The following is a 21551-nucleotide window of genomic DNA, read 5'->3' as shown; positions in this document are numbered from 1 at the left end:
TATAATCTCCCCTCGCCCTCCCCACCTCACACAGGGATTTCACGGTCAGAAACCCTGAAGTACGATTTCCACACGCGCCCCCAACCCCTTCCAAAAAAGAACGCATGATTCTAGACCAAGAAAGTGAAAAGGATTTTCCCCCAAAATATCTCGGGGTGGGGGGGAGAGTCTGCTGGTTTTGGAGTGGTGGTTTGGGGGGAGGGGAGTGGCAGAATAGAAACGACCCCTTAAGTCCCTTCTATTGAAATAACCTCAGGATGTTTTGTGTAAAAGGTAACCTCACTATGCTGATCACATACAGAGGAGGCTCCTCTGGACCATCTACCCAACGTGGGTTTGTCTGCCGTTCCTACCCTTTTCACCCAGTCCGCGTAACACGAGGATTCAAGACGCGACCCTCCACGGAAACGCTGTTTTGGGGAATAAGAAAACTTGGAACATAAAAAACGGCAAACCCCCCACCCCCGCGGCAGAAAAAGAATTCATTGGTAAGATTAAACATTTACATGACCACCACGAAAACTTGACACTAGTTCCACAGTAACCCCTAGCGGAGGAAAAGTTGGGGGGTAATGAATCCATAATCCACGCAGAGAGGCGCAGCGCTGGGAAATACCTTTCAATTCTAGAAGGCAGTGAAAGTTCCCGTCCTTCAGCGCGCGCACAAACACACGTTCGGCACCGAATTCTTCGGCGTCCACATAAATACCTCGCAAGTTCCCGGGGGGGGGGGGGGGGGGAGGAAACCGATTCCCGTAAGCCAGGGGCTGCCGCCGCCAGTACCCACTTACTGGGGTTCTCTGCAACGGGGAACCGCCCCTCCCGGTGCGTCCGCATCGGGGTGCATCCTCACTCATTTCCTCGCTTAGCCTTCACACCTCTGCCCCGACCTCTCTCCGCTCCTGACACTGAGGTCACACTCACCCCACCAGGGTCCTCCCGCTCCCCAGTTCCGAAGCCAGCCCGACCGCAAACGTCCCGCTCAAACCACCACAAAGGAGTCGCGCCCCCAGCGTGCCCGCGGACCTCGAGCCGCGCCGGGATCCGCCGGGGCCGCCCGGACGCCCCCGCACGGCTTTCCCGCGGGGAGGGGGCTCGGGCGCGGCAGGCGGCGGGGGCCGGGCCGCCGGGTCGGCGGGCCGGCAGCGGGGCGCGCGGGCCGGGCCTCGCGGGGGTCGGGCGCGGGAGGGGACTGCGGGCAGCGGGCGGGCCGAGCCGCGAGGAGGGTCAGGGGCCGGGGGCAGGGAGGAGCCCGCGGCGCGCGTCTGGGGGCCGCGGTGTCAGTGGCGCGGGAGGCGGCGTCTCGCCGCGTCGCGCTCCGGCCGGCCCGCGCGTCCCGGCCCCGCTTCCCGGGCCTCGGGAGTTTGCCCAGCGGACGGGGGACAGTGCGGGGCGCCGCTCTCCAGCCCTCACCTCCTCGCGCCTCGGCCCCGGCCGCCGCCATCTTGAGGAGCTTTCATTCAAACTGGCGCGGTCTGACCGGATAGCTCAGCTGGCTCGACGCCCCGCCCCAGCCCGGCCCGCGCGGAACTCGGGGGCCGGGGCGGGGGACTAACCCGCGAGGCGTCCTGACGTCAGCGGAGGCCGACACAGCCGCGGCGGCGAGTGCGCCTGCGCCCCAAGTCTCCTCCCGGCGCTCGGAGGGGCGGGGCGCGGGGCCGAGGAGCCCTCGCCTAGGTGAAGGGCCACCTGCCCTGGCCTGGCTGGCTTAGCGCCTGATTCAGGGTACCGACATCAGGCCTTCCCACGCTTGTTAGTTCTTCTACACGGGCGCTACGTGTACGTTGTGCAAAACTGCAAACGCAGAGCGGAGCTATGCGGTGCAGAGTACGTTTCTCTCTCATACCTGCTCCTCAGCCACCTGAGACCAATAAGCCATTTTTACGTTTCCGTCCACCCTACGCCCCTAGATCACAGGTTCTCAAAATTGGCTGCACGTTGGGATCATTTGCAGGCTTTGTTTTTTTGTCTCGCTCTCGGAGATTTGATAGGAATGGGGTGCAACCGGGATGTTGGAATTTTTTAAAGCTCCCCAGGTGATTCTAAGTGTGCAATTTGAAACCACTGCTCTAGATCAGTGCTTCTCACACTTGAATGGGCAGAGGAATCGTCTGGGCATCTGGTTAACATGCAGGTTCGAAATAGGTAGGTCTGCACTGGGACCTGAGGTTCTGCGTTTCTGACGAGCTCCCAGGCTACGTCCCACGCCGGTAGCCGGACTGCGGGACGCCCAGGTCCTCTCACCGCGACCACACCGGTCTCCACCCCCCAGCCCGCCCCCATCCAGTCGTCACACCGCATCCATGGTGATTGTTCTAAACAATCTGAAGCAGAAATCGGCCAAGAGTAAATTGCGAAAGTTCTGTAGAAAGCCGTTTGACGTCTACCAAGGATTTTTAAAAGAAATTTGTGTAAAATGCAAAAATATTTTAAAGCATCCTGTGTAAGTTTGACATGTTGGAAATAAACACAGAACATTAAAGGAATTAATTTGTTTTGATTACGTTATGAAATACTGTCTAGTCATTAAAAATGTTTATGAAGCCTTTGGTGTCATGAAGAAGTGTTTAACAAAACTTCTTAAGCAAAACATATAAAAACAAAAAGCTGTAAAACATACAGAGTTTCAACTATGTAAGGAAATGTATAGGAAGATAGATAACAAGATCTCTGGGAAGTGGTTTCCTTTTTGACTTCTTGATTTTACATATTTTCTATGAGCATCTTATTACCTTATAATAAGGAATAAGAGGTCCTCCAGCCCTATTACATGGAAGGCCCTTTGTGATATCGTGGTTCCTGCCCACTTCTCAAGCCTCGTTGCTCATCCTCTCCTCCTGTTCTAATTCGTAACTTCCTCGAATATTCATTCCCCTGCTCCTTGTCTGCAGGACTTTGGTCAAACCTGTTCTCTCTGCCTAGAAAATGCCTACTTTCCCCCTATCTGTGCTAGGATTACTCCTACAGACCCTTTAAGACTTGGACAGAGCCTCACCTCCAGCCAAGCCTCTTTCTGGGGCTTCTCCCCCCACCCCCGAGTGTACTCTCTGCTCTTCATATGTGTTCTTACCCCTAGGAAGGAGGAGAGCATCCATCCTCACTCAACTGCCCTCTTGGTTTTCCCCCCACCTCATCGGCCACTCTTCACTCCCCCTTTTGGCTCCCTTTCCTCTATCCAACCTAAATGCTGGGATTCCTCAAGGCTTGGCCTTGAGACATTTCTCTTATGCTTTTTCCCTAAGTGACTGCCTCAATTCCCATGAATTTAAATATCGTTATGGTTAAGATTCCCAACTTTTTGTCTCCAGCCCTGACCTCTACTCCGAATTCCAGACTTGCATATCCACGGTGTCTAGCTGACACATCCACTTAGGTGTTAAACAAACATCTCAAATTGAACATACCCCTTATTTACCTGGGATATGTTCCAAGACCCCCAGTGGATGCCTGAAACCACAGATAGTACTGAACCCTATATATACTATGGTTTTTCCTATACATACATGCCTATGATAAAGTTTATTTTACCAATTAGGCACAGTAAGGGATTAACAACAATAACTAATAGTAGAACAGTTATACTGTAATGAAAGATATGTGAATGTGGTCTCTCTCAAAATATCTTGTATGACAACTCACTGTGTTCATAACTTTTTCAGTTTGAGGTGCGACAGCAAAACTAGCACAAATTTCTTTTTCCTCTTTGTTTTTACTGAAGATGGTGTCAACCTCAGCATGTGACTTTTTCCCTCTCCTTACTAAGTCGAGAACTTTCACCCTTTCACTTAAAGGAAGCACTTTATGGCTTCTCTTTGGCATATATGAATTGCCGGCGTCACTCCTCGTGTGCTTTGGGGTCATTGTTAAGTAAGATAAGGGTGACCTGAACACAAGCACTGATAACTGTGACGGTCAATCTGATAACCCTGACGGCAACTAAGCGACTAAGGGGCGAGACACGTTGGACAAAGGGATGATTCATGTCCCAGGTCGGCCAAGATGTCATCACGCTACTCAGAACAGTGTGCAATTTAAAACTTATTGATCATTTCTGGAATTTTCCATTTCATATTTACAGACCAAGGTTGACTGTGGGTGACTGAAACCTCGGAAAGTGAAGCCTTGGGTAAGAGGGGACTAACTGTACTCATAAGAGTGCCCTTGATTTTTGCCTCCTGACCTGGTCTTCTCCACTCTAGGCCCATGAACCATCTCATGTCCATACACTGGCACCACCTGCTCAGGTGTTCAAGAAGTTAATCTAGTCGTCACTTCCTATCCTCATTCTCCAAATTAATTCCATTAGCAAGTCGTGTCAGTGCCAGGTCCCAAAGACACCTTGATCCTGCCCCTTTTTTCTATCACTACTGCTCTTAGTACAGGCTGTCATTTCTCAACTGGAGTCCTGCAAAAGCCTATGTGGTGTCACTCCACTATTGCTCCCCTCCAGCCCATCTTCCATACAGCTGAAAAAGTAGCCTTAAACCTAAGTGGAACATGTCCTCCTTCTGTTTTAAATTCCCAATGTGCCTAGAATACAATCCTAACCTTCTGATGGCCCACACAGCCTTGTGGGACTGCCCCCTGAACCTTACTTTGTGCCCCTCTCCCTCTGCTTACTGTTCTCTAGGACTTGTTTCACTCCTTCAGAAATCTGTATTGTGCATCTACGTGCCAGGTACTGTACGAGGTGCTGGGAATATAACAATGGACAACGAAGAAACAGACCCTCTCCTCAGAGAGCTTTTATCCTTGTGGGAGGAGCAGATAATAAACAAGGAAATAAATAACTTAAGGCAGCTCTAAATTACGTCCTAGTTCGGAGGACTCTCTCTCTTCACGTGGCTGGGTCTCAGCTTAAATGTCACTTCTTCAGAGGCCTCTCCTGGTCACCCTGTCTAAAGGGGATATCTTTGGTCTTCTATTCTCTCTCCTTTGCACTCTTAAGTGCACTTATCAAAACTTGGAGTTATCTTGTCTGTTTTTGGGTCTTGATCAGTTTCACTACAAATTTATAGAATGAATGTATTAGATTCTTTTGTAAATCAGTTGTTTCCTTTTTCTGGTTTTGGATCCCATTAATTCCAGAGGATAGATTAGGCCTTGTGTCTTCAACACGCATCACTGTGTCTACTGTCTACAGCAGCAACTCTCAATGTGTGGTACAGGGACCCTAAGACCCTTCCGGGGGCTCTTAAGTTCAAAACTATTTCACAATAATACCAAAATGATGTTATCTGCCTTCTTCACTCTCCTCTCACGAGTATATGAAGTTTTCCAGAGGTTACACAACTTAGATATTGAAACAGATTGAATGAAGAAGCAGGTAGCAGAATAGAGCAATCTTCTTAAGCCAGGCATTAAAGAGATTTGAAAAATATAAAACAATACCACTCTTGCCACTAAATTTTTTTGAAGTTATTTTTCATAAAAATGTTAGTTATGTTAACATTAACTTTTTTTATTTAAAAAATGATTATTTAAAAAATACCTTAGTTTTAATTTCTACATGGTAAATAACAATGTATATAACAAATATAAACAAAAGTTAGGTTCTCATTAATTTCTAAGAGTGTAAAGGAGTCAAGAGACTAAAAAGTCTGGTAAATCCTGGCTATAAATGAAGAGCGAAATAAAAAGGCACTAAGAAACATACACCAGTGTCCTCAAGAAAAAAACAAAAATACAGGATTATGCCTCCATATCCCAGTTTTTTTTTCATAAAGACCACTGAAAATATATTTCTGGAGGGCTATGGAATGTCTCCTTTTCCATTTAAATAGTTTCTTCTTCAAGAGGCAGAGAAGAATAGTAGAACGGACATCAGAAAATGTGAATTTAAATGAAAAAAAGAAAAAGGGCACATAATGTGCTTAGGATAGTAAGCAATCAGAAAAAATTTAAGTTTACCAAAAAAGCACCTGACTATTCAAAATCCACTATTTATTTGCTGTGAGACCTTGGGAAGTTATTTAACTTCTCTGAATCTATTTCCATATCTAGAACACAGAAATAGGGAACTCCCGGCGGTCCAGTGGTTAGTACTCTGGGCTTTCACTGCCAAGGGCCTGGGGGTTCAGTCCCTGTTCAGGAACTAAGATCCCGCAAGCCACGCAGCGCAGCCAAAAACAAACAAACAAAAAAAGTAGAACACAGAAATCATACATGCCACATTACTCTCTCTATTGCAACTACTCATGTGGTAAAACCACAATTTAAAAAGGAGAAATGAATTAAAGCAAATCAACAGCAGTATTATTATAAATGTTACATGGGCACTCGCAGTTATTTTAGAAATCCTGGCATTTTCCTATAGGACTTGTTTTGTGCTCTGATACTTTTTTTCAATCTTTCTTTTTTTAATTTAAGAAAATTAATTAATTAGTTAATTAATTTTTTGGCTGCACTGGGTCTTCGTTGTTGCATGCGGGCTTTCTCTAGTTGCGGTGAGCGGGAGCTACTCTTCGTTGCGGTGTGTGGGCTTCTCATTGCGGTGGCTTCTCTTGTTGCAGAGCATGGGCTCTAGTCGCACGGGCTTCAGTAGTTGTGGCATGTGGGCTCAGCAGTTGTGGCTCATGGGCTCTAGAGCGCAGCCTCAGTAGTTGTGGTGCACAGGCTTAGTTGCTCCGCGGCATGTGGGAAGCTCGAACCCGTGTCCCCTGCATTGGCAGGCGGATTCTTAACCACTGCGCCACCAGGGAAGTCCCTCAATCTTTAAAAACTCTTTGCAATGAAATATTTTGTGGCTTCCCAAAACTTTCATAGCATTACATATACTGTGAATATATTATATATTATTATATATCATATTGTATACAGGCATTTCTTTCTGTATTTATATTTGGCTCTGTCCTTTAGACAATGTCAGATATGTAAATAGGCAAAATTATAATTTGACATAACATTCTGCTGGTAAAAGCACTCAGGTTTTTAAACATATATGAGACACTGCAAAGATAATCAGCAAGTGATTGAAAAGATTATCAAGATACTCACCAAAAATATCTTAACAGTTGTTACTCTGGGTGGTAGAATATAGGATGTTTTATATTATCTTCTTTTTAAACTTTAATTTTATAATGAACATGTATAATCAGAAAAATGTTAAAGGTATTCCCACCTTAAAAAAAAAAACACTAGAAAATTTAATTGGCAAATCTTCCATAAATTCAGAAGAAAAAAAAGAAAACTTGTTATTTATGGATACAAGAAAACTTGGGAGTACAGCTGACTTGAGCAACACAGGTTGGAACTGTGCAGGTCCACTAACAGGCGGATTTTTAATAAATAGGTACTCAAGAGCTCCGCAGTTGGTTAAATCTATGGACGTGGAACCACAGATATGGAGGGCTGACTGTAAAGCTATGTGTGGACTTTCAACTGCGTGGAGGGTCGGCACCCCAATCCCCAAGTTGTTCAAGGATCAACTTTATATTTTACTGAACAACAGAGCACTTTTGATGACAATTTCAAATTTGGTATGTTTGGGGAAAAAAAAAACGTGCAAAGATGACCAATAAAGAAGCAGTGGTATTCCTTTCTTTTTCTACTCTGTTTCTAAACAAACCATAAAACATGCAAAAGTTGTACTTACTGGCCATTGTCCTGTAGGATACAAAGATGACATTGTTATTTTTTCTTCCATGTAATTCACTTATTCAATAGACATTTACTGCACACCGACATTCAGGGATTATTCTAGGGGCTAGGACATGATGATGCCTAAAACTTAAGAGTCTCTTGCTTTCACAGTGCTTAATAATCCAGTGGAGAAATAAGTAAATAAGCAGTCAAATAAGTAAATTATTACCTGGATATGGAAAGAAAGAGAACTCTTGAATAAATCCTTATGATATTTTATTCTATAAATTTTGATAATCTGTTTCAGGGGTTGACAAACTTTCCTGTAAAGGGCCAGACAATAAATATTTAAAGCTCTGTGGGTTACGCAGTCTGTTGCAACCATTCAACGTTGCCATTAGAGTGGCAAACAACCACAAACAACACATACACAATTGAGTGTGGCTACGTTCTAGTAAAATTTTATTTACAAAGATAGGTGTGGGGTAGGACAGACACATTGCCAATAGTTTGCTAACCCCTGGTCTAAAGAGCTAACAATAACTACAAAATAAAATCCTACAGCACTTTTCCAAAGCATAACTGAAAGCATTTAGATGTAGCAGTTCAACTAATTCAGCTGGTATTTTCCTATTTTCTGAAAACACTTAATGGCTTATATATAATTATTTTATTTCAAAGTTTTTGTAACTTGGGAAAAGATCATAAAAGATAACTAAGTACTCAGCCTTAGTCAAAAGGATATACCTTTGAGGCTGCCTCTTTGTGGACTTAGACTCACACCTGAATTTTCCTTGTGTTTCTGTCAATAATTTGATGCAGAATAATAATAAAAAATTTAAGTTTGGTTTCTGTATCTTTAGAAATAGAAGATTACTGCCATCTAACTCCATAAAAAGCAACTATAATAATAAAGCACATCCCAAAGCTTGAACAGGTGGAAAACAGCACAGTTTAAAAATTTTACTGAGTAAAGATATTTCTTCTCAGTCTGCTGGGAACCAAGGAGAGAAATGAATGGAAATCCTCTCTTGGTAATAAAATCTAGAGTCTGATGCGCACGGCTCACCTTCAAGCTCTCCCCTCAATACAGGCAGATTACTTGTCTTGTTTTACTAAGAGAATAATCTTTTTCCTTAGTAACCCACTGAGTATTCTCAATGCACTAGTCAATGTTTTCTGGTGAACAGAATGTGGCTAGCCCTCTCTTCAAAATAAAAAAATCTTTCAATTGCAAATGAGAAACATATCTGTTAGGGGGAAAAATCAAACTTAACATAATTGTAAAAAGAAAAAGTGCCTCCCCCCTATTTCCCTCCACAAAAGAAGCCACTGTTAAAAGGGTCTGGTGTTTAGTCTTCTATACTTTTCTCTACATATGTCACATGCATATTTATAAACAATTATTGAGTTTATGAGTTTCGTTTTTTCTTTTAAGCAAAAATGGTACCTTACTTTGCATATGGCTCTGCAATTTTTTTTCATTTAATACCAAAGACTTTTAAATTGTTCTTAGTTATCTATTAAGAATTAACAAACGACTTCTTAAAATCAGAAGTTCCAAAGACAGAAAAAATTTTAAAATTTCTGGTAAAGTTTCCTTCAATCCACTCAAACAATTTAATTCTAAATAGCTCCATGGTAGAAAAAGTTCCTTGCATTTCTCACTAATAAAGGAAATCTTTAATGGAAAACAAAAAAAAAAGGTTGTAACACTTACCAATATACTGTAGTTAAAATAGAAACATAAATCATACAGTTCATTCAAAAAAGTATTTTAATATAAACATCATTTATAAACAAAACAAATAATGTTGATATTTTAGTTCTAAAAAATTCGTGGTTTCTCTAAAACACTAAGATGCCACCTCAATAGTGATTGCCTCACATTTTCCGGTCTCTTGATCCGTGCATGTCACGTGTAAAGATCCATCCCTAAGCAAACAAAAAATAAATAACAATTCATAAGCTCAATTTATAAAAACAGATAGTCCTTAAGAAATTACTTGAGGACTTTGAGTAAACAAGAGATCATTTTACTTTTTGAAAGAAGAGTATTAAGAGACAAAGAAGAGACAAAACTTTATGTCTTTACATTTAGAACCGTATGCCACAATTAGGTAGTTGTTCTTCAAAATTTCCTCCTAGATCACTGTGATGAAAGTTGTATTCCTTGAGAACCCATGATGATAAATACCTTAAGTTGAAAACTTTATGCAAGTTCAAGAAGTATCAAGCTGTTTTCAAGCCCAGGCCATGGCAGACCTACCCTAATGAATTCTACATTTTGGCTAATTATGGTTTATGGAATGAATTGTCCTTAATGTTAATTTGGAACTGATTTACTTGTAACACATAGTATTACGGATGGACTGCTGTTAAGGAAATGATAATAGCTGGATTTAATTAGTAATTTATTTCTTACAGATTTCCTGTTGCAATACTGAAATAAACTTATCCTTTCATAGGACAAAAAATCAATTATGTAAATCTCAGAAAATTATATTTAAAGTTGATGAAAATTATATCTCAAACTTGCATGGACCAGTTTTTTAGGTTGACTACACCCATAATAATCAAAGAGTTCATAAAAAATTCAGAATGCAAATGACCTGAGATATACTTTTCTTTGTAAATATAGTAATTTTACAGGGCAAAAATTTAAGTTACTGATAAGATCTTTATAAGTTTTTAATAAATGATTTTCCCAGAATGACAACAGGTTAAGAATCAATAAACTGGGCTTCCCTGGTGGCGCAGTGGTTGAGAATCTGCCTGCCAATGCAGGAGACATGGGTTCGAGCCCTGGTCTGGGAAGATCCCACATGCCGCGGAGCAACTAGGCCCGTGAGCCACAATTGCTGAGCCTGCGCGTCTGGAGCCTGTGCTCCGCAACAAGAGAGGCCGCGATAATAAGAGGCCTGCGCGCCGCGATGAAGAGTGGCCCCCACTTGCCGCAACTAGAGAAAAGCCCTTGCACAGAAACGAAGACCAAACACAGCCATAAATAAATAAATAAATAAATAAATAAAATTAAAAAAAAAAAAAAAAAGAATCAATAAACTAATAAAAAAGGTCAAGTCTCAAAGCGAATTTTCTTAACATCAGAAGTAGTTTAATTTTTTACCTTTTCATAGTAAGAACAGCTAATATGTCACGTAATCCATTTTCTTTTTTATCTAAATCCTGGAGTACAACCTGTTTAGGCAAAAATAATATAAAGATGATTTAGTACTTTGACATATTAATAAACTGATGCATCAATTATTCCAATGGACTAAATCTTACTCATTACTGAAATGAACCTTTTAAAACAGGGCCGTTTTCAATTCTCCTACCATTTATCATAATTTGGAAAATAGAATTAAGCTTTCTTAACTGACATGTCTCCTCTAAAAAGAGGGCATGTAAGATAACTAATATATTTGTCCCTCTTAAATGTCATGTCCTAGATTAAGATGATTATTTATATGAAGTACTGTTTGTCTCAGTAAATAAAGACTAAAAAAAAAAAGAAAGAAAGAAAACAAAATAAAGACTGCTTTTCTTTTGGGTAACTGCACCATTACAGTAACATGTAAATTACATTTTGGTAAGCCTTTTATATATATTTAAAAAAATTCAAATATTTTAAATGCACTTGGAAAACCTATTTAAAAGAAATACATGTCAAGTTCTTTTGTGCAGCTAAGACTACATTTGCAAGTAAGAGATACTAATGAATTTACTATAAAATTCCTTGGTTTCCTAAAGAAAGGTATACCAATAGACCAAGTTTGAAAGTGACTTTTCAGATTTTGCCAAAATCAAGTTTTATGACCTTAGGTAAGTACTAAGTCTACTCATTTGTAAAATGAGGAGGTTAGAACAGATGGACTCTCTAGAAGATTCTCTTCCAAATACAGTATTATGTGACTAATTTTTCTCTTTCCAGCATCTGTAAGTTAGGATGTAGTGACAGTAGCTGTAGCGTCTCAAGAGTAGTATGTGGAGAGGAAAGGTAAGAAATGTACCAGAGAGGAATACTAAGGCTTCCACCTGAGTTTAGAAATCTGGTGCACAGGAAAATGCTTTTATAGTGATATACCACAGAAACATCTGGCGGAGCTTTGAAACCTTTACTAGTTGAAAGGGCCCTTCTCCAGTAGATCCTAAGATGTTAGGTCTGAGGTGGAGCCCAGACATATTATGTGTGTGTGTTTTCATTATTCTTTTGTTGAAATTAGAAAACAGATACAAAGTTAAGATACTATATATTCTCTTTTGTTACCTACATTTGTTTTATTTTTACTGTAAAAGTAATTAATGCTCATGTTCTGTGCTGTTTGTAAAAAATTCAGTATAAAGTGTTAAAAAGTAAAAAAACCTTCTTTGTTCCTTCACATCTACCCACTGTTAAGTTTCCTCAATACAGTTCAAATACCTATAGTTACTTTCTGTATCCACGCGTGGATATCTAAACACACACACCTACCCAAACACCACCTCCTTCACACACACCCACGCTCTCAATCATTTTACTTAAACACAATGGTACCACGCTGTAAATTACAGTTCTGCAGCCCTTGTGTGCGTGCTTTAATGAAACTATATTTCTTGGGCATGTTTCTAAGCAAATAACATGGCTCCACCTCATTCTTTTTAAATGATGTGGAGGACCATATCCTCTGATATATGCATGTGGTATTTGAAAAAACAAACTTATCCTATGTCAGAGGCAGCATGGTATAATGGCAAGAGCCTGGGCCCAGGAGTAAAAACAACCTGAGGCTAAATCTCAGCTCAGTCAAGAAAATAACAAGGTGTTTACTACCATGAGCCTGTTTCTTAACCATCTATAAAATACACATAATAATGTCTATCTCACAGCATTTTGAGATTATGTTTGTAAATTGCCTCGTACAGCACACCTGGCATTTAGCAAACAAAGAAATGCCACTTCCCCTACCACTGACCTCATTACCAAGGAGGGTTAAGAGCACAAAGAGAAGCAGCAGAAATACAATTGTACTTTATTTTCCTCTACCTCCCTCAAATTGAAATTGCCTATTTCTTCTCTCTTTCAAAAAGAAATAAGTACAAGTAATCCATTCATAAAAATGTGTTAAATGTCCTATATGCATATTATATTAATTGATATTAAACTGAGTCTAATCCAGAAGGAAAAGCTAAACAGTTTCAAGTGATTAATTCATAGTCCAATCTGATGTAGTCACCTGTGCAAACTTGTTTTCCTCTTTTGCAGAGTTTTTCCCCTCAGACTCATAGAGTTCAAGACACACTGAGGATATACTTCCAGGAGCCTGTAATGTGTGTTGTCTTCGAGCTGGCAAAGGAGTCCCTGACGGAAATAGTACTTTGAAACTGTTGACTCCTGATTCATCGACTCCCTAATAAGCAGGAAAATAATATGCACATCCTTTCATATCATTACAATTATAAAAAATCACTCCTATTATAAATTAATATATATTCCTTGTTGATAATCTGGAAACTACACAGCGGCAAAGGGAAGACAATAGAAATGATCCTTAATCCCGACCCACTTTATTTAAAAATAAATTGAAGCATACACCTCTCTACTTGTATTAGAATCTTAAGCTTAAAAACACAGTTAATTAAGAAATTAACATATTAGATTATTACTAACTAAAAGAATATCAGAACCTCATTAAAAGTAAATTTATAACTTGAAATTTAAAATTTTTACCAGTACACAAAGTTTTATTTTAAAAACAGTACGTATGTAAACCTGTGGCAATAAATTTATACCACTATGGAAAAGTAAAGAAAAGCTCAACATACCTTAACTAAAATATCTTTGGCTGAACACTCTATCTTAAGAGTGTCCTCCACTAAAAGGTTTTCTTTCCCAATAAGGATTCCTGCTTCCATAGCTGCACCAATAGGGATAACTTCATCAGGAGGGATAGAATTGAGAAGCTCAACAGCTGGGAAAAGATCTTTAATCATCTGCTGTAGCCTTGGGATTCGAGAAGACCCTCCACAAAGGACAACCTAGAAAATAAAAATAATTTTCAGTTTTTTACTTTTAGAACAATGATTGTTTCTCAAAATTAAGTGTAACAGGACGAGTCAGCTTCATCACATGAAAAGGTAAAATATAAGAAGCCCTACTTTAACATATTATTTTATGTTATACTTACCATATAGATATATACATATAAATATGTATTTAATACATTATAAATATTTAATGTACTGTTTACCCATAGCAACAAAGTTTAAAATGAGGAGATCTCACCACATATTAGAAAATATAATATAATAACATATATGTGGCTCATGAGGAATACTGGGCACATGAGGCTTAACCATAAATACTCATTTGTATAGGAAATATTGTACTTAATATTTTGTACTGTTCAAGCATTATCTAAAAGAAGTGTTTACATAAATCACAGCATTTCTGTGACAAAATAAACAGTGGCAATCTCTCTATGTGAAAACTATGCCATAGATTTTGTCTTCACTGTGGAATAATAATTTTCTTGAGGAACAAGATGTTTTTTATACAACTACGTTTTAAGCTCTAGGTACCACTTGATTAAATACGCACAAAAACTCCATATAAAATTGTCCCTTTATGAGCCTGCCCACACATCTAGTGCCCCAACTTTTATAGCTGCCACCCAAAGGATGGGCCCCCAGATCTCTAGCTCTGAGAGCCAACAGGGCTTGCATTCATGAGTCCCATTGGATGACAGCGAACAGAGAAGCAGTTTTTAAACGGGCAAAGGAGCAACTCCTGCCCTGTGGCTATACACCAGGGCTCAGCACAGAGGGAGAAGGCAAGCATGCCCATCTCCCAGCTTCTCCCTGGAAGGGTGTGACTGCACGCTTTCCCAGCTGCTGCTGCCTGAGGGTCCAGTTTCTAATTAGCCTGTATCTAGGTGCTGCCTTTGATCTTCCTCTTTTTTTAATCATCATCACTCATGATGGTCTTGGCACACCCTCAAATACTGAGAGCCACTAAGAACACAAATGGCAGCTTAGACGGGCACAAAATTTTGAGAAGCTACCAGGAACTCAGGTAGGGCTGACTGACAAGGTTCATCTCCTACACAAGACCAGTTTGTCAAAACTGGAAGAGGTAGCAGTTTTTTTGTTTTTTGTTTTTTTGAGGTAGCAGTTTTATGTAAAGCCCAGAAACCAACACAGAGAGTCTAGGAAAATGCAGATACAGAAAAATATGTTCCAAACAAAATAACAAGATAAATTTCCAGAAACTGATCTTAATGAAACAAAGATAAGTGATTTACTTGATATAGAGTTAAAAACAACAGTAATAAAGATGTTCAATGAAGTCAGGAGAGTAATGCATGAACAAAGTATGAATTTCAACAAAGAGATAGAAAATATAAAGTACCAAAGAGAAATCATAGAGCTGACGAATACAATAACTGAACTTAAAAACTCAAGAGAGGGTTTCAACAGCACACTAAATAAAGTGAAAGAAAGGGTCAGTGAATTTGAAGACAGGGCAGAGGAATTTATTCAGAGGAGCAAAAAGGAAAAAGAATGAAGGTGCATTCAGGGACTTACAGAACACCAGTAAGTGGACCAATATATGCAATATAAGGGTCTCAGAAGGAGAAGTGGCGGGGGGGGGGGGGGTGGCCAGAAAACTTACTCAAAGAAATTACGGCTGAAAACTTCCCTAATCTGGGAAAAGAAACAGCCAGATCCAGTAAGCCCAAAAAGTACCAAATAAGATGAATCTAAAGTGACCCACACTGAGACACATCATAATTAAATTGCCAAAAGTTAAAGACAGAAAGTCTTAAAAGCAGCAAGAGAAAAGCAACTTGTTAGATACAAGGGAACACCCTTAAAACTATAAGTGGGTCTTGCAACAGAAATCTTGCAAGACAGAAGGGAGATATTCAAAGTGCCGTAAGAAAAAAACCATCAGCCAAGAATACCCAATTCAGCAAAGCTGCTCTCCAAAACTGAAGGAGAGATGAGCGTTTTCACACAAACAAAAGCTGAAGGAGTTCACCACTACTAGACTGGTCTGACAGAAGATGTCAAATGGAGTTGTTCGAGTTTAAACAAAATGCTAATTAACAACATGAAAACATATAAAAGTATAAAACTCACTGGTAAAGATAAATATAGTTAGATTCAGAATACTCCAATATTGTAATGGTAGTGGGTAAATCACTTATAACCTTAGTACAAAGGTTAAAAGACAAAGGCATTAAAAATAACTGTAATTACAATAACTTGTTAATGGATACACAAAAGATGTAAACTGTGACATCAAAAACATAAAATGTGGGGAGAAGGAGTGTAAAAATGTAGAGCTTTTGTATGCGTTTGAAGTTAAGTTGTTGTCAGCTTAAAATAGGCTATTTTAACTGTATAAGATGTTTTATATAAGCCTCATGGTAACCACAAAACAAAAATCTGTAGTAGACACACAAAAGGTAAAGAGAAAAGAATTAAAGCAAACCACTAGAGAAAGTCATCAAATCATGAAAGAAGAGGACAGGAAAGAAAGAAATGAACTACAAAACAGACAGAAAATGATTAACAAAATGGCAGTAGTAAAGTCATACCTATCAAAAATTACTTTAAATTACTTTCTATACACTACAAATTATTGGATGAAGAAATTAAGAAGACAATCCCATTTACAGGACTATCAAAAAGAATAAAATACTTAAATAAATTTAACCCAGAACGTGAAATATCTGTACCCTGAAAACTGCAAGACTTTGATGAAAAAAACTGAAGACACAAATACATAGAAAGATATTCCGGTTTTATGGGTTGGAAGAATTAATATTGCCAAAATGTCCTTACTACCCCAAATATTCAATGTAATCCCTATCAAAATTCCGATGGCATTTTTCATAGAAATAGAAAAAACAATCCTGAAATTTGTGTGGAACCACAAGAGACCCCAAATAGCCAAAACAATCTTGAGAAAGAAGAGCAAAGCTGGAGGCATCACACTTCCTGATTTCAAACTATATTACAAGCTGTAGTAATCAAAACAGTATGGTATTTGCATAAAACAAGTCAAATAGATCAATGGAACAGAACAGAGAGCCCAGAAATAAACCCACACATATACAGTCAATTAATTTTCAATAAAGGAGCCAAGAATATACAACAAAGAAAGAAGAGTCTCCTTAATAAATGGGGTGGGGAAAACTGGATATCTACATGCAAAAGAATGAAACTGGACCACTGTCTTATACCACACATAAAAATCAACTCAAAGTGGATTAAAGACTTGGAGTAAAACCTAAAACGAAAAAACTCCTAGAAGAAAACATAAGGGGTAAGCTCCTTGACAATGGTCTTGGCAATGCTTTTTGGATTTGACACCCAAAGCAAAGGAAAGCAAAAACAAACAAGTGGGACTTATCAAACTAAAAAGCATGCACAGCAAAGGAAACCATCAACAAAATGAAATGGCAACCTATTGAATGAGAGAAAATATTTGTAAATCATATATCTAAAAAGGGGTGAAGAGCAGAAGCAAGAAAAACTACAATCCTGCAGCCTGTGGACCAAAAACCACAGTTAGAGAAAGATAGACAAGATGAAAAGGCAGAGGGCTATGTACCAGATGAAGGAACAAGAAAAAACCCCAGAAAAACAACTAAATGAAGTGGAGATAGGCAACCTTCCAGAGAAAGAATTCAGAATAATGATAGTGAAGATGATCCAGGACCTCGGAATAAGAATGGAGGCAAAGATTGAGAAGACGCAAGAAATGATTAACAAAGACCTAGAAGAATTAAAGAACATACAAACAGAGATGAACAATACAATAACTGAAATGAAAACTACACTAGAAGGAATCAATAGCAGAATAACTGAGGCAGAAGAACGGATAAGTGACCTGGAGGACAGAATGGTGGAATTCACTGCTGCGGAACAGACTAAAGAAAAAAGAATGAAAAGAAATGAAGACAGCCTAAGAGACCTCTGGGACAACGTTAAACGCAACAACATTCGCATTATAGGGGTCCCAGAAGGAGAAGAGAGAGAGAAAGGACCAGGGAAAATATTTGAAGAGATTATAGTCGAAAACTTCCCTAACATGGGAAAGGAAATAGCCACCCAAGTCCAGGAAGCGCAGAGAGTCCCATACAGGATAAACCCAAGGAGAAACACGCCGAGACACATAGTAATCAAAGTGGCAAAAATTAAAGACAAAGAAAAATTATTGAAAGCCACAAGGGAAAAATGACAAATAACATACAAGGGAACTCCCATAAGGTTAACAGCTGATTTCTCAGCAGAAACTCTACAAGCCAGAAGGGAGTGGCATGATATACTTAAAGTGATGAAAGGGAAGAACCTACAACCAAGATTACTCTACCCGGCAAGGATCTCATTTAGATTTGATGGAGAAATCAAAAGCTTTACAGACAAGCAAAAGCTAAGAGAATTCAGCACCACCAAACCAGCTCTACAACAAATGCTAAAGGAACTTCTCTAAGTGGGAAACACAAGAGAAGAAAAGGACCTACAAAAACAAACCCAAAACAATTAAGAAAATGGTCATAGGAACATACATATCGATAATTACCTTAAACGTGAATGGATTAAATGCCCCAACCAAAAGATATAGACTGGCTGAATGGATACAAAAACAAGACCCATATATATGCTGTCTACAAGAGACCCACTTTAGACCTAGGGACACATACAGATTGAAAGTGAGGGGATGGAAAAAGATATTCCATGCAAATGGAAATCAAAAGAAAGCTGGAGTAGCTATACTCATATCAGATAAAATAGACTTTAAAATAAAGAATGTTACAAGAGACAAGGAAGGACACTACATAATGATCAAGGGATCAATCCAAGAAGAAGATATAACAATTATAAATATATATGCACCCAACATAGGAGCACCTCAATACATAAGGCAACTGCTAACAGCTATAAAAGAGGAAATTGACAGTAACACAATCATAGTGGGGGACTTTAACACCTCACTTACACCAATGGACAGATCATCCAAAATGAAAATAAATAAGGAAACAGAAGCTTTAAATGACACCATAGACCAGATAGATTTAATTGATATATATAGGACATTCCATCCAAAAACAGCAGATTACACGTTCTTCTCAAGTGCGCACAGAACATTCTCCAGGATAGATCACATCTTGGGTCACAAATCAAGCCTCAGTAAATTTAAGAAAACTGAAATCATATCAAGCATCTTTTCTGACCACAACGCTATGAGATTAGAAATGAATTACAGGGAAAAAAACGTAAAAAAGACAAACACATGGAGGCTAAACAATACGTTACTAAATAACCAAGAGATCACTGAAGAAATCAAAGAGGAAATAAAAAAAATACCTAGAGACAAATGACAATGAAAACACGACGACCCAAAGCCTATGGGATGCAGCAAAAGCAGTTCTAAGAGGGAAGTTTATAGCTATACAAGCCTACCTAAAGAAACAAGAAAAATCTCAAGTAAACAATCTAACCTTACACCTAAAGAAACTAGAGAAAAAAGAACAAACAAAACCCAAAGTTAGCAGAAGGAAAGAAATCATAAAGATCAGAGCAGAAATAAATGAAATAGAAACAAAGAAAACAATAGCAAAGATCAATAAAACTAAAAGCTGGTTCTTTGAGAAGATAAACAAAATTGATAAGCCATTAGCCAGACTCACCAAGAAAAAGAGGGAGAGGACTCAAATCAATAAAATCAGAAATGAAAAAGGAGAAGTTACAACAGACACCGCAGAAATACAAAGCATCCTAAGAGACTACTACAAGCAACTTTATGCCAATAAAATGGACAACCTGGAAGAAATGGACAAATTTTTAGAAAGGTATAACCTTCCAAGACTGAACCAGGAAGAAACAGAAAATATGAACAGACCAATCACAAGTAATGAAATTGAAACTGTGATTAAAAATCTTCCAACAAACAAAAGTCCAGGACCAGATGGCTTCACAGGTGAATTCTACCAAACATTTAGAGAAGAGCTAACACCTATCCTTCTCAAACTCTTCCAAAAAATTGCAGAGGAAGGAACACTCCCAAACTCGTTCTATGAGGCCACCATCACCCTGATACCAAAACCAGACAAAGACACTACAAAAAAAGAAAATTACAGACCAATATCACTGATGAATATAGATGCAAAAATCCTCAACAAAATACTAGCAAACAGAATCCAACAACACATTAAAAGGATCATACACCACGATCAAGTGGGATTTATCCCAGGGGTGCAAGGATTCTTCAATATACGCAAATCAATCAATGTGATACACCATATTAACAAATTGAAGAATAAAAACCATATGATCATCTCAACAGATGCAGAAAAAGCTTTTGACAAAATTCAACACCCATTTATGATAAAAACTCTCCAGAAAGTGGGCATAGAGGGAACCTACCTCAACATAATAAAGGCCATATATGACAAACCCACAGCAAACATCATTCTCAATGGTGAAAAACTGAAAGCATTCCCTCTAAGATCAGGAACGAGACAAGGATGTCCACTCTCACCAACTATTATTCAACATAGTTCTGGAAGTCCTAGCCACGGCAATCAGAGAAGAAAAAGAAATAAAAGGAATACAAATTGGAAAAGAAGAAGTAAAACTGTCACTGTTTGCGGATGACATGATACTATACATAGAGAATCCTAAAACTGCCACCAGAAAACTGCTAGAGCTAATTAATGAATATGGTAAAGTTGCAGGATACAAAATTAATGCACAGAAATCTCTTGCATTCCTATACACTAATGATGAAAAATCTGAAAGAGAAATTATGGAAACACTCCCATTTACCATTGCAACAAAAAGAATAAAATACCTAGGAATAAACCTACCTAGGGAGACAAAAGACTTGTATGCAGAAAACTATAAGACACTGATGAAAGAAATTAAAGATGATACCAACAGATGGAGAGATATACCATGTTCTTGGATTGGAAGAATCAACATTGTGAAAATGAGTATACTACCCAAAGCAATCTACAGATTCAATGCAATCCCTATCAAATTACCAATGGCATTTTTTACGGAGCTAGAACAAATCATCTTAAAATTTGTATGGAGACACAAAAGACCCCGAATAGCCAAAGCAGTCTTGAGGCAAAAAAATGGAGCTGGAGGAATCAGACTCCCTGACTTCAGACTCTACTACAAAGCTACAGTAATCAAGACAATATGGTACTGGCACAAAAACAGAAACATAGATCAATGGAACAAGATAGAAAGCCCAGAGATTAACCCACGCACCTATGGTCAACTAATCTATGACAAAGGAGGCAAAGATATACAATGGAGAAAAGACAGTCTCTTCAATAAGTGGTGCTGGGAAAACTGGACAGCTACATGTAAAAGAATGAAATTAGAATACTCCCTAACACCATACACAAAAATAAACTCAAAATGGATTAGAGACCTAAATATAAGACTGGACACCATAAAACTCTTAGAGGAAAACATAGGAAGAACACTCTTTGACATAAATCACAGCAAGATCTTTTTTGATCCACCTCCTAGAGTAATGGAAATAAAAACAGAAATAAACAAATGGGACCTAATGAAACTTCAAAGCTTTTGCACAGCAAAGGAAACCATAAACAAGACGAAAAGACAACCCTCGGAATGGGAGAAAATATTTGCAAACGAATCAACGGACAAAGGATTAATCTCCAAAATATATAAACAGCTCATTCAGCTCAATATTAAAGAAACAAACACCCCAATCCAAAAATGGGCAGAAGACCTAAATAGACATTTCTCCAAAGAAGACATACAGATGGCCACGAAGCACATGAAAAGATGCTCAACATCACTAATTATTAGAGAAATGCAAATCAAAACTACAATGAGGTATCACCTCACTCCTGTTAGAATGGGCATCATCAGAAAATCTACAAACAACAAATGCTGGAGAGGGTGTGGAGAAAAGGGAACCCTCTTGCACT

General features: G+C 39.0%; 2 protein-coding genes across 8 annotated transcripts in view; both read right to left on the bottom strand.

The window, feature by feature from the left end:
- SUV39H2 (SUV39H2 histone lysine methyltransferase) overlaps positions 1-5476 on the bottom strand; it is a 28222-nt gene extending 22746 nt beyond the window's left edge. The window contains exon 1 of one of the 4 annotated variants that reach the window (XM_082385551.1): positions 1414-5476. In XM_082385551.1, the coding sequence (XP_082241677.1) occupies positions 1414-1444 (31 nt within the window). In that variant the 5' untranslated portion in view covers positions 1445-5476. Of the gene's footprint in view, positions 1-616; positions 1031-1413 lie in introns of those variants that run through there. The other 3 variants (XM_082385552.1, XM_082385550.1, XM_082385549.1) reach the window with 3 other exon arrangements.
- A 3864-nt stretch (positions 5477-9340) lies between these two features.
- Positions 9341-21551, bottom strand: part of LOC309625603 (heat shock 70 kDa protein 14) — a 40023-nt gene continuing 27812 nt past the window's right edge. For 2 of the 4 annotated variants that reach the window (XM_082385461.1, XM_082385462.1), the window contains 4 exons: positions 13387-13599; positions 12798-12971; positions 10709-10779; positions 9341-9516 (listed from right to left, as the gene is read on the bottom strand). In XM_082385461.1, coding sequence (XP_082241587.1) covers positions 9438-9516; positions 10709-10779; positions 12798-12971; positions 13387-13599 — 537 coding nt within the window. In that variant the 3' untranslated portion in view covers positions 9341-9437. Of the gene's footprint in view, positions 9517-10708; positions 10780-12797; positions 12972-13386; positions 13600-21551 lie in introns of those variants that run through there. The other 2 variants (XM_082385460.1, XR_014242622.1) reach the window with 2 other exon arrangements.

Source organism: Balaenoptera borealis, assembly GCF_965194805.1.
Source record: "Balaenoptera borealis genome assembly, chromosome: 3".
Classification (NCBI taxonomy): domain Eukaryota; kingdom Metazoa; phylum Chordata; class Mammalia; order Artiodactyla; family Balaenopteridae; genus Balaenoptera; species Balaenoptera borealis.
Note: the sequence above shows the minus strand (reverse complement) of the source record. Positions and strands in the feature narration are given on the sequence as shown.